The 13,855-nt window shown below is 33.6% G+C and overlaps 1 protein-coding gene across 4 annotated transcripts in view; it reads left to right on the forward strand.

Moving 5' to 3' along the window:
* Positions 1 to 762: 762 nt before the first annotated feature.
* Positions 763 to 13,855, forward strand: part of LOC108689601 (glutamate--cysteine ligase catalytic subunit) — a 29,669-nt gene continuing 16,576 nt past the window's right edge. The window contains exons 1-6 of one of the 4 annotated variants that reach the window (XM_018196460.1): positions 797 to 990; positions 1,125 to 1,493; positions 5,525 to 5,863; positions 6,055 to 6,236; positions 6,335 to 6,537; positions 9,920 to 10,012. In XM_018196460.1, the coding sequence (XP_018051949.1) occupies positions 874 to 990; positions 1,125 to 1,493; positions 5,525 to 5,863; positions 6,055 to 6,236; positions 6,335 to 6,512 (1,185 nt within the window). In that variant the 5' untranslated portion in view covers positions 797 to 873 and the 3' untranslated portion in view covers positions 6,513 to 6,537; positions 9,920 to 10,012. Of the gene's footprint in view, positions 991 to 1,124; positions 1,494 to 5,524; positions 5,864 to 6,054; positions 6,237 to 6,334; positions 6,538 to 7,145; positions 7,510 to 9,919; positions 10,013 to 13,855 lie in introns of those variants that run through there. The other 3 variants (XM_018196459.1, XM_018196461.1, XR_001931838.1) reach the window with 3 other exon arrangements.

Consider the following 13,855-nt stretch of genomic DNA (forward strand, 5'->3'; position numbering starts at 1 on the left):
ATGTGGGGCATTTTTAAAGAAGAACTAAAGGACTACATTATTGGCGAGCATTTCAGATTTTAACACGTATTTATAAGAATTTGTTAACATTGAAAATGACCCGATAGGAGTCGAAACGTTTATATTGTAATATTTATATTTTTATAATTTATTTTACCTTGTTTTGTAACTCTGGTTCGTAGCCTTTCTTATAATTTTGACTTTATTTGTCATTATCGAGCCTTTTTATCTTTTATATGATATTAAAGATTATCTATAATAGACAAGTTATTCTACATTATGAATTATAATAAATAAATATATTAATCATAAGTTAATTCCTTTTTTGCTCAATAAACGCTCAGTGAGCGGTTTTTTCTATTGAACGCAGCCAATAATATAATGATGTGTCAATAACATGTAAATGATCTGTATGTAAGTGTTATTTTCAATATAATTAATTGTCTTTAGGATCCCTTTAACGAAGTAACATTTACTCTGATTCTGCTCATAATGACATTTCAAGACTGAAAAAGATTTCGGTGCGCAATTTGTAGAATCAGATATGTATATAAATTCATACAAGAAATGTTTAAGCACTAACATAAGATCCGCTTTGATCAAATATAATGTAGTTCTTATACTTAGATTTATTCTTATTAGTCTAAATTCTATCATATTATTTGATAAATATATAATGTACTATAACATAATATTATATACTTAATATATAAATATAAGTATAATATATTTAACAAAATTTTTAATTTCCCTTAATATAAATACATCTTTCTAGTTTACAGAGACGAAAGCGTACCATTGTTATTTAAAGAAGACTTTACTAGCAAGGGGGATGACGGGTCCTCGAAAGTAGCTAAAGATAATTGTATTTATATGGACGCAATGGGTTTTGGGATGGGATGTTGCTGTTTGCAACTTACTTTTCAAGCATGTAACATAGAAGAAGCAAGAACATTATACGATCAATTAACACCTTTGTGTCCTATCATGGTTAGTGTTAAATAATATCATCATTGGGTTTCTTTATTTGTTCATTTGATTTCTTTCTTTTATTAAATATAATAGCGGCATATAGAGTGTTCTTTCATACGTACGTTACAGAAAATTTCTTTAACATTCGACAGTTGGCTTTAACCGCTGCCAGTCCTTTTTATCGAGGCTACATAAGTGATGTTGATTGTCGATGGAGTGTCATATCTTCGTCAGTAGACTGCAGAACACAAGAAGAACGAGGATTAAAACCACTTAAAGAAAACAAATTTAAAATCAGTAAGTCTAGGTACGATTCTATCGATTCGTACCTTAGCAGACAAGGTGAAAAATATAATGATGTTCCTTTAACGTATGACGATGAGATATATAAACAGCTTTTGGAGAATGGAATTGATCATTTGCTTGCGCAACATATAGCTCATCTGTTTATTAGAGATAGCGTGTCTTTATTTTCCGAAAAAGTCCATCAGAACGATTTAGAAGATACTGATCATTTTGAGGTGAGATTACAATTGAATCGGATATTTCAGAAGCTCCATAAATCAATTTTTGTTTTTGAAATTAAGATAATAAAGAACTTAGAATTAGATTGAGAAAATAGACACATAATTCCTTTAAAAAGATTCACATTAGCATCCTCCCCTCTTGATCAAATTTACATTCACGTGCGAAGCAGTAACTTATGTTGACTTATATATTTTCCTTTTACTTTAAGACCCGATTGCATCAATGTTATTTTAACTTTAAGCGAGGCTTAAAACTCACACACACACACACGCGCGCGCGCGCACACACACACACACACGCGCGCGCGCACGCACACACACACACACACACACACACACACACACACACACACACACACACACACAAGCTCTCTTTTTAAAGCTCCCTCTTATAAAGGTAAAAAGAGCTTTAAATCTCGTTTAAGTCAAAGTAATGTTGGATCGATGCAATCGGATCTTAGAGAAGGCGTCTTGTTTAGGAGACTGAAAAATAGGTGATTTTTCGCGATTTTTTAAAAAAGAAATAGTATAATAAATAAAATTTTTTTATCATTTTAAGAATGTAATTAAATTTTTTGTATACAAAAAGGTATTGTAAATAACAAAAAAATTAATATTGAAGTTTGCGCCTGGCCATCGTCATCATTTTGTGTTTAATTTTGTGTTTAACATTTTGACTTTAATTCTGGTCTGAAATAAAAAATCAAGAAATATTTTTAATTTTCATATAATTTTTTTTCTAAATAAACTTGAAAACTTAAAAAAATATATAAAAATTAAAATTTTGTGCGATTTTGAAAAAAAAGTTATGATTTTCACTAGGTAGCCTTTATTTCTTCATATAAAAAAATTGTTAATGATTTTTTTTTAACTTTTTAGATTCATCGAGGAGAGTTGACCATTATCTAATTAACGAGTAGTATATTTAAACGAGTAGTATATTTAAATAAAATTATTTGCTTTTTATATAAAGTTCGTCTTATATAAAGTTATTTGCTTTTTTTATAATCGTACACACACAAAATTGAAGAAAATGTTAAAAATAGATTTTGAGGAAACGCATTTAAAGTTTTCGATGTAAAAAAGTATAGTTCTTAAGTACTTACAGTGCTTGGGTACTAATCTATTCCAGGGGCATACAATAACTCTATAATAATCCTTCTGCTTCTTCATTAAATTCATTCCGAGCAATTTGGACCAGTTTATGTGCTGCTGAGATCTTTTTTATGGGATGTATGTCCATTGTACACGAGCCATTTGCGCACAAGCCAATTATAGTGCTAAAAAAAAAAACTCTCTACGCAGAAGTTGTGATTGACAGTATTGCCTATTCGAAAGTTATCCCCGTATATTGCGATTTTCTGAATGTTTTAGTCGTAATCTGAATATTTCTTTGTATTTTTCTCATAAGAAGCCAAAAATTCTCCTAAACTTCTTGTACTTCCCTCGGAAAAAAATCCCTCGGAAAGAAAAAGACTTTTAAATTTAAGGAGAAATTTCCCAACCCCTGGCAACAATGGATGATTGTGCTACAGTAAATGAACTATTCCCTTTTTTGTGCTACTCAGTCGGCACTTCTGCCTGAAAATTTGTTGTGCATCATACATAGTGCTTGCTTTCTGATCCAATATCAATTCATTAATGATTTTGAAAACAACAAAATATTTTTTGTTGAAAGTGCCAGTAATAATAAATAAGAGCGACGATTTTAAGTATTTTTACATCACAATTGAAGTTACTTTGGTGCCAGTCTTTAGAAGTTCAAAATTTGCGTTCGCGTTCAGAGTATGTTCACCCGACATCGCGTTAACAGATTATTTGATTGATAAATTGATATAAATAGGATTGCTTCTTGATAACCGTCGCCTAATACCTACATGCGCCTAATATCTATTGTACATGTCGTGTTCCCATTACAAGCGCTAAGTCTACCGAAGAATTTCGAATTTCGTTCTAAAATTTTAGAAAAATTTTTAAATATTCTCCAAAAGTTACACTGATAAAATATTTTCCAAAAGTTGTATTGATTTATGAAAAAAAATTAAAATATTTTTTTTATCCTATTAAGCGCTCCTTTTAAATACTTAATAAATTACTTTAGCATATTGAAATTCAATATTACGAGTTTATTCTTTTTAATAAATTATGTATATTTTTAGTGAATTGTATAATATTTTTCAATAATAAAGTTAAATATCTTTCTTTTTTGTTTTAGATCACAACATATTCTTTAGTATTTTACATTTATTGAATTTCTTAAATAAATCTTTATATGTACAAATATATATTGTTGTGCCGCAATGTCACGATATCGGATTCGAGATCGAGTTTCAGGATGTACAATTAATAACTTGACACTTATCGTTGATTTGATTTTTAATCATATTCTTTACAATAAAATAACTTTAACAATACACTTAGTCGAGTTTTAACTACTTATCCATATTATCAATTAAATCGCGACTGTACTGTTTCTAAACATTGAACGGAGAAAATAACGCGACGCTAACGAGAATTATTGACTGCCGCCCGCTTTTTGGCTTATATCTCGTTCTTCTGCAGGCCGTCCTTACTAAATCAGCGCTTATGTATCAGCATTCTGATTATTGATCAAGCATGCAATGTCGGAGTTTTATGGATCACACAATTAAGTTCTTCCGCTACATTTTTCTTAAACAATTTGCGAAATTAATCTTTATAATCTTTCTTTAATTCTTAATATCGAGTCGCTTACATCTTAACACTCTACTTTTCTTGCTTGTGTAATGCTACTTGTGACAATATATATTAGATGTACAACTTTGTTTCCGCCGTTTTTTTCCGAAATTCGAGGTTTTATTGTAAAAAACTGGTTATACATTTATGATTCAAAGTATTGTCCATCGCTGGCCACTACTTTCTCCTATCTTTCGGGTAGCGTACGAATCCCGCGAAAAAAATGGTCATCTTATGAGGCTATCCACGAATCGATCCAATTTTTTATTTCTTCATAAGACCAGAAGTGCTGGTCAGCCAGGCCGTGTGCCATTGATCGAAACAAGTGATAGTCAGAGGGAGTAACGTCTGGAGAATACGGCGGGTGGGGTAGGACTTCCCATTTCAACGTTTCCAAGTATGTCTTGACCACTTTCACAACATGGGGTCGAGCATTGTCATGCTGCAAAATCACTTTATCGTGTCTCTCGTTGTATTGCGACTGTTTGTCTTTCAATGCTCGGTTCAAACGCATCAATTGCGTTCGATATCGATATCGCCTGTGATTGTTTCAGTTGGTTTTAACAATTCATAATACACTACGCCGAGCTGGTCCCACCAAATACAGAGCATGACCTTGGACGTCAAAATCACCGTTCTTGAAGCGTTGAAACCACTCACGATACGTTCTTTCACTAATAGCGGCCTCACCATAAGTATTTGAGAGCATTCGATGAGCCTCATCCGCAGATTTCTTCATATTGAAGCAAAAAATTAAAACCTCCCGCAAATGACGAGAATTTGGCTCGTAAACTGACATTTTCAATCGAGAATAACTTTATGATGCAGATACAAATCGAGTAATGTTTCTATGGAGTTATGTTGACAGATGCCCAAGTTTATTGTATGACGTCTATGATCTATTTATTTCGACTACCACTTACCACTAAAGCCATCTATAGGAAAACAGCAGAAGCAAAGTTGTACATCTAATATATAAATTATATGTACGCTCATTTCCTTCAAAAACATAAGTTAATATATTTTTGAAGTTACTTTTCTTTTTGGAAATTAGTTTTAAAACTAAAAGTTGATATGTTTCACTCACTTAATATATGACATAATGAGGCATTTTAAAATTATTTTTAATTATTTTTAGTACTACAGTTGTAAAAATTAAACGTTCTTTTTTCAGTTCTCGAAAAATAAGAATTTTTAAATAGATTTTATTTATAGAGTTTCTGAAATGACCGATTTAATTCTAATATAAATTTTTCGATACTGTAATTGTAAATGCTTTTATTGTGTCATGAATTATAATACTGTTTCAGAACATACAATCTACAAATTGGCAAACCATGCGTTTCAAACCACCACCGCCAAACTCGTCTATTGGTTGGCGTGTAGAATTCCGTCCATGTGAAGTTCAGATCACAGATTTCGAGAATGCTGCGATAGTTTGTTTCACAGTACTATTAACAAGAGTCATTCTGAGCTACAAGCTAAATCTTTTAATTCCAATTAGCAAAGTTGATCAAAATATGATTAGGGCGCAGAAAAGAAATGCAGTAAAAGTAGAGAAATTTTGGTTTCGTCATGATATTACTTCCGATATAAAATCTGATAATACTCAATCCGAGTTTACAATTAATGAAATTATTAATGGAAAGGTATTTATCAGATAAAAGATACATAAAAATATTTTGCATGTGTTGTACACATTTCTTTTTTTTTTTTAAATATATGTATATTCATATGCTTAATTTATATATTTATATATATTTTGTCTGTTTCCAATAAGAATTTAAGAATAACTGTACACTTCATAAATGAATTTTATTGTCACTTCATGTTTTTTCAGAATGGCATTTTTCCTGGTCTCGTGCCACTTGTAAACTCATATTTAGCTAACATGAATGTAGATGCTGATACACATTGTACTATCCAAAGATATTTAAAATTAATACAAAAACGCGCTTCTGGTGAACTTTTGACAACTGCTGCTTGGCTGAGAAAAGAAGTCACTTTGCATCCTGAATATAAGTAAGCAAATATTCTTTTTTCTTTGAACTGTCGGTATTATTTTTTTAAACATAATGATATATAATGACATAATTTTAATAAAATATATATGTAAATAGGCATGATGCTGTAATAACGCAGCGCATCAATTATGATTTACTAAGAAAAATCCATAGCATTGTTTCCAATGATATATCATGTCCAGAATTACTCGGACAATGTGTATCATCTAAAACTACTGATACCATACCTGCTGCTGTTGCTAAAGCAGAAAAGTGTTCAGCAACAAATTGTTAACGATGACTATGTCGAAACATTTCAGGTAAATCATTAAATTTATACTTTTTTAATAAATTTATACTTTTGTTACGCATATTTTATGCCGTTAATTTGTATATTTACATAAATACATTTCTACATTATATTTTAAATAATAAGAAGAAACGAGAATAGCATAAAATATAAAGTTTCATATTTAAAATATAAAGTTTCAATTTTATATTTGTAATTTTATATTTGTAATTTTATTCCATTTGTTATTCATTGCTTTTATTGACTATATAAATGTATAATATGAAATGTTTATTTTCGTAATTTTTAACAAGTTCTTTAAAGTGGAAACAGTATTGAATATCTATATTTATAAAAGAAAATATTAATTGCTATATGAAATATTTGTTATGTAACGATAAATCAACAAATCCCACATTCCACATATTGTATTTGTGTTTAATTTGTTTGTACAATTTTAATACTATTTCAATATTATTGTATATTGAAAAATTTACTAAATGAATAATAAGTTTATTAATTGAATAATAAGTTTAATTGTATAATATATTAATAATACAGTGTATGTATGTAGTTAAAACAATTAAAAGTTTCATGATTTATTAACAGAATTAATTTCTAATAATTTATTATTTTAAGATCATCTATGTAAGGCGGAAATGAGACTTTGAGTCTAACCGCCTAAGCCTGGGACAAACGGACACTTCTCCGTGATAGGTTTTTACTGAATAGGGAAACCGGAGGGTAATCACTACCGTAAACACTAGGGGGTTGTAATCAGGAATTCCTGGGGATGCAGGAAGGCGAAAGAAGGGTACTCCCGAGTACGACACAGTGATATTTTCAGACACCTTTATTTTCCTCTTCGTACAAATTTAGAATGCCCCCCTCCCTCCTCCCTCCTCTTCGCAATGCAACACCTTCCCCCCCTCTCCCCGCAATGCAACGCCGCGCCTTCGTTCCATTTTCTTTCTACGCGCGACCTATCGCACGCAAAAGCTACAACGACAAAATCAGTTACGTGGGATGATCAGACGTAAGAACCAATCACAGAACAGTCAAATACGCAAGCGTGTAGAGGAACGCCACCATGTGTTCAACAAATAAAATAAAATTGGTTCTAGATTCCTACATCTACATTTTTGGATCTACATTATTGGATCCGAATACAATCATAGGTTTCCAAAAGTGAACGATTATAAATAAATAATTGTACATGGAGCACCTTAGTGATCTCGTTGAGAAATGATTATAGCCGTGAGAGCTGTCGAATATTCTTAATCTCTAGTAGAAATAATACATTTTAAAAATACTAACGTATACAAAAATAAAATATTAGGTTATATATATGTGCATGAAACTTATGAGCTAAAAACTAAAGCTTATGAATTAGAGAACTTGTGAACTAGAGCGGCATGAAGACTAGTAGAAAATCAAGAAGCTGACTTTAATCCAGGGTTGAGTCAATTGAGGGAAACCGAATTGTATGGCTTTTGAATAATTTTAAACACGAGAATGTCTTGAATGGCATATCTATTTTTGTTTAAAATCTTCGCGACCAAATAATGCCTTGATATGGCAACTTTAACTTTTTGTTCTCACCAGGCTTTATTGCCATGTACGAGAATATAATCCCTCTGCTTATACGTAATGGATGACTTGTGTCGCTTATCGTAATAGGCTTTGTTGTTGGCGCGAAGTCTATCGGAAGCTTGGATCGCAATATTACGCGCAGTATCAAATGTCAAGCGCGCACTAATGGTTTTGTTTCTCGTAGTCCAGGAGTTATTTAGATGGAAAGTTTTTGACTATAGAAGATAAATGTTGTTTATTACGTACTGAATTACACCAACCTTAACCAATTCCGAACTTCCGAAATCTTACGTAGGGATGATTTTAAAAAGTGATTAATGCGCTCGACTATTCCATTTGACGATGCAGCGACGGCTACTAATCGGTATTTTACATCGCGAGCACGAAACTCGGCGAATTCGGTCGAGATATAAGTCGATCAGACACGATTTCGGAAGGACTACTGAAGTTATCGATAAAAAATCATAGTTAACCGTTCAATGAGTTTATATGAGATTGTGGTTTTAATCATAAATAGCTAAGAGAAGCATATAAAGGAGTCTTTGACAATAAGGATATGCTTGAACCCTTCATGGAATTCTACTAGAGAGTCGAAGTGATTTACGTGACGCCTATCGGGACGATGGATTTCTAACAACAATTCACTTTCCCTAGTATGAATCGAAACATTAGCCATAAGGCACGTAAAATGATTATCAATATGCGATTGCACCTTCTTTTGTACCGAGGGAATCAATAATTATTAGCGTTGCCCTGAATTGTTTTTTCAGTCCTACAATGTGCGCATTCGTCTTGATAGACGTGTATGATGTTTGCAATCATGGCTTCCGATACGACAAACCATACGAGTCATTAATCTTCTGATAGACTAACCCCTCAATCAGAAAGAATTTGTCATGTTCTTCGTTCTCAAGGGCATCCGCTATCGCACGAATTGTTGAATTCGCGAGCTGCTTATATTGCAACACCTTTTTCAGAAGAAGAACTTCTATCGACACGAATACTCGACTCAATGCATCGACATAAGCCATTTTTTTACCTCTTCTATCAACTTAAATCGATAATTTTGTAATTTTAAACTCCACCTGGCAATACGAGGATTAACACTTGCTTTATTGATAGCATCGACCAACGTTACATTACAATCGATCACAATTGAAAAATCCAGATCGTATAAATAAATATGAAATTTTTCACTGCCTTTACAATCGCCAACATTTCAAGTTCAATGGAGTGATAGCATTTTTCACAGAATTAGTGGCTTGACTGTAAAAAGTGATCGGGGTTTTAAATATTGTTCTCCTGTCTCTGAGAAAGGATCTCCTGTCGCAGCTAAGGCGATGGAACTTGCATCGGTGTGTTTTCTTAAATTTTATATCTAATTCCGGATTGTACAGCCGAAGGACTGGATATATAATAAGCGCTGACTTCAATAATTCGAACATTGTATACACGTCTCATCTGACTCATATTTAGCGAATTTCTTAAGTAACGCATTAGGCATTGGCTTTGGACGCAAAATTCGGTATGAAACGACGGAAAAAACTGAGCAAATCGATGAACCGCTGAAGCTATTGAACGTTCTTGGGGACAGAAAAGCTTTTGACCGCTTCAATGTGACGATCATTTAGGATAATGCCCTGACAGAAATGTGTCCCAAATATTCAATCTTTGTTTTTAAAAACTGGCATTTTTAATAATTTAGCTCGAGTTTGTGCTGCTTGAACAATCTTAAAACTTAGGATAGAATCCGCAGATTTTTCTCTATGGAGCTCGAAGATATTATGTTATCAATACAAATCAGTACTTTATCTTGGCAGATAAGGGGCCGAAGGATTTGAACAAGACATTTCTGGAATTCTACCAGGATTTCCGAATATCCAAAAGGGAGTTTGATGTACTATATTGGTCATCCAGCCTGGCAAATGTGAAGAACTTTGTATATTTTGGATGAATGCTAACATGATGGAATCCATCTTTAATCCTTATCATACTAACTATAATTTGGTGTCTCATCCATATCAACATGGATCACTAGTGACCGAGCGATTCCTGTTCGTGTAAATTTCTCGCAAGCTCGATGAGTCCGACGCTTGTTATCTTCGTAAAAAAAGTGGTGGAGAAGACTTGTGTACAGCAGAGAGACGATCTGTCGTCCCTCTGCCTGTGACTGGCGTGCAGTTCAAGTGAGACACTAGTAACTCATGTTAATATACAATCACTAGAATCTGTTCGTTTTTTCCTATTTAGAATGATTTTTAAAAATCTCTAAAAATTCACCAGCATACTTTCGATTTTTTAAAATAAATATTGGAATTTTATTTTGAAAAATAATAAAATATAAATAGTAAAATGTAATAATAAAATGTATAATTTATAATTACTAAAAAAATGACATTTGATTTAAAAAATTATAACTTTTCGTAATAAATGAATATAAAAAAAAATGACTCCAGGATTTTGTAATTTAGATATAAAGTTTTGAAAAAAAAAATATTAGACCTTCGAATTCTACAAAAAGTTGAATTATTTGAGCGCATGAATATGAGTAATTTTCAACAAGGAAAAATCGAGTTAAAATATGCATTTTTTTATTTTGTTGTAAAATAATGTATTTTTTAATAAAAAAAAATATAAAATGTAATTATATATTTAAATAAATATATAAAGAAAGGCGTGATTTGTCTCTTCAACTCTATCTATTTCGTCTAAAAAATAAATAATTCTTTTAGAAAAACATTTTTTTAATAAAAACAAACATTCAGACATTAATTTAGAATGAAAACAGAATATTTATAATGATTTTGACACAATTTTTATTTTACACGAAAAGCATCTCTAGAGAAACACGAGTCAATCAAGTCTATGACATTAATGTGCGAATCATTAATAGAGATAAGATCTTATCGATATCATCGAACTTTATGTTCGAACTGACCACTGCCTTGAAGACGGAGTCTTGAATGAACGAAATCGGAGAGTCAGTATCCATCAGAGCTGATCATAATTAAATCCATTAAGAAAATTAACTTTAATAATCGTACGACTTATCTTAATTTCCGTAGGGAAGTTTTTCTCGATGCACCCCACGCACTCTGAGTCGTCATTTTTGGCGATTGACATCCTCGGCTGCAGCAAGGAATGACTCGGTAGGGTCGCGTTTGGCGATATTTCCTTCCTTTTCAATTTGAAGCAGTCGGCTCTTAGATCATTGGCCCGGAGTTTTGTAATAGGCTTTGCATAGACGACATCTCTCTCTGTGAGGAATTCTTTGGGGACAGAGGCCTTGATTTGGGGATGGTGCTGCTTCCTTGGACTCACTGTAGTTAGCGAAGATTGAGACTTTCTAGCGAGCGGACTTTCTACAAGCGATCTTATCGCATTTTTTCCAGGAATTCGTCTAACGAGTCAATCCAAGTCACATCCAAGGCGGCTGCAGAGCTACGAATAGAAAGATTGTCGATACCGTTTGTAAGTAACTATACGCAGTTCTGTTCTGAGAAGTGAAGCGATCGAATGATCCTGAGCTTTTGCATCATTGAAAACTTTCTTTACTGAAGCTTCCATTTCCGCATCTACATCCTTTGCATCGTCGCGCTAAAAAATATACGTCAACGGAAATGCTTTTCATCAAGGCCTCTTCGAATATCAGCTATGATTCGATAAATAGTTCTGTATCAAGCTCGAATCAATCTTAATCCAATTTTTGTAACTTATTTGACGCCGCGAACAGTTCGATGTTGTCCGACTCCGTCGAGGCAATTCGATTCACTTTGTACAACTATAGCTCGATGTCCTCATCCTCAGCGCCAGCAAACGGCGATATTTGAGAAGTGAGCAAGGTTATGGTTTGAGCTATAGGCGAGTGTGAGCGTAGGTTGTGATTAGATCCCTCATTACTACCTGATGCATCTGGCATCAGGCTGTAGAGGAATAAGTGCAACGATGCACGTTCCAGATCTTTCACCGGCATATCCAGCGAAACCTTAGTGATCAGGTATGAACACTCTTTCAGCTCTGTCAAGAAGTTCGCGAATTCCAACTGCTGCCTGGTGAGTGTCTGAAACTGCTGGGCCATATCGCGTAACACTTGTGTGAGACCACAGGCTATGTCTTCAAGAGCACGCAAGTCTTAATTTGCGATAATGTCACTAACGCAAAAATAAGGTTGCGTTCCAACCGCGACGCGGTTATTCTCCTGGCATGTCATTATCGCGTCAATGCATACATCATAATTGTCTAATAGGACAATGCCTAAATTAGCAAGCCTTTGCTGAAGTTAGCTTATCGAGTGATGCACGGGAATTACTCATAGCGGATGTCACTAAACATGTCAAAAGATCTGTCAAAAATCACACACGAAATTGTGCGACAAGTCTGCACAAACATGTTACAAAGAAGATGACGGTTAGATACGCCGAATGTTCTAGCAACAAGATGGCTAAAGCACCGAATTAATCACTTTACTCTCAGCGTACGGCGATGGCTTGAACGGACTTTCGGCAATAACTCGAGGTGTATCCCACTTCTGAGATTTTGTAATAAGCTGTAAGACGGAGATGAGACTTTAAGTTGGGACAAACGGACACTTCTCGGATAGGTTTTTATTGAATAGGCAAATCGGAGGGTAACCCCGTAAACTAGGAATCGTAACCAGTAATTCCTAGGGATGCAGGAGAGCAAAAGGAGAATACACTCCCGAGCACGACACAATGATATTTTCAGATACTTTTATTCTCCCCTTCGTACAAATCCAGAATGTCCCCCACAAGGCAACGCTGCGCCTTAGCTTTTTTTCTATACGCGACTTACGCAAAAACTACAATGACAAAACCAGTTGCGTGAAACGATCACGTGGCTATAAGGACCAATCACAGGACAATCAAACGCAGAGAGAAATGCCACCATGCGTATATCAAATAAAATAAAATTGGCAGTTCTAGATAATTCTATCTTACAATCTATTTATTTACTAATTTTACATTGTTGATAACAGTTAACATGAGTTACTTTTAATTTCCACTTGTAAATGATTTTTTTTTCTTTTAGATCTCTGATACAGTAAAGCGTTACAAAAAGCCATACACGTTTTATTATTCAGTATATTATATAGTAACATTAATTAATAAAAACAAGCAATATCGCAGCGATCAAAATTTTATATAATATATTGGAGTACAAATAAGTTTCCGCCGTTTTTCATCAAAAATTAAGCATTTATTGTGAAAGAACGATACATAATGTTTTATTCAAAGTAATGGCCATCGCTAGCCACTATTTTTTTCCATCTTTTTGATAGCATGTGGATACCGCATCGGAAGAACGCTTCATCTTTTGAGGCTATTCAATCATCGATACAATTTTTAGTATCTTCATATGATGTGAAGTGCTGCTCAGACAGACCATGCGTCATCGATCGGAGCAATGTCTGGAGAATACAGCGGGTGGGGTAGAACTTTCTAAGTAGGTTTTGACCGGCGCCGCAACATGTGGTCAAACATTATCATGCAGGAGAATAATTTTGTCATGTCTGGAATAGTAGTGGGCGCGTTTTTCCTTGAATGCTCGGTTCAATCTTATCAATTGTGTTCGGTAGAGAACCCCAGTAATGGTCTCGTTCGGTTTGAGCAACTCATAATACACGACACCAAGCTAATCCCATCAAATACACAACATGAGTTTTTTTCCATGAATATTCGGCTTGGCTGTCAATGTTGAAGCATGGTCAGGTGGTTTCCATGATTTTATCTTCTTTG

This window comes from Atta colombica, unplaced genomic scaffold, assembly GCF_001594045.1.
Source record: "Atta colombica isolate Treedump-2 unplaced genomic scaffold, Acol1.0 scaffold271, whole genome shotgun sequence".
Taxonomy (NCBI): domain Eukaryota; kingdom Metazoa; phylum Arthropoda; class Insecta; order Hymenoptera; family Formicidae; genus Atta; species Atta colombica.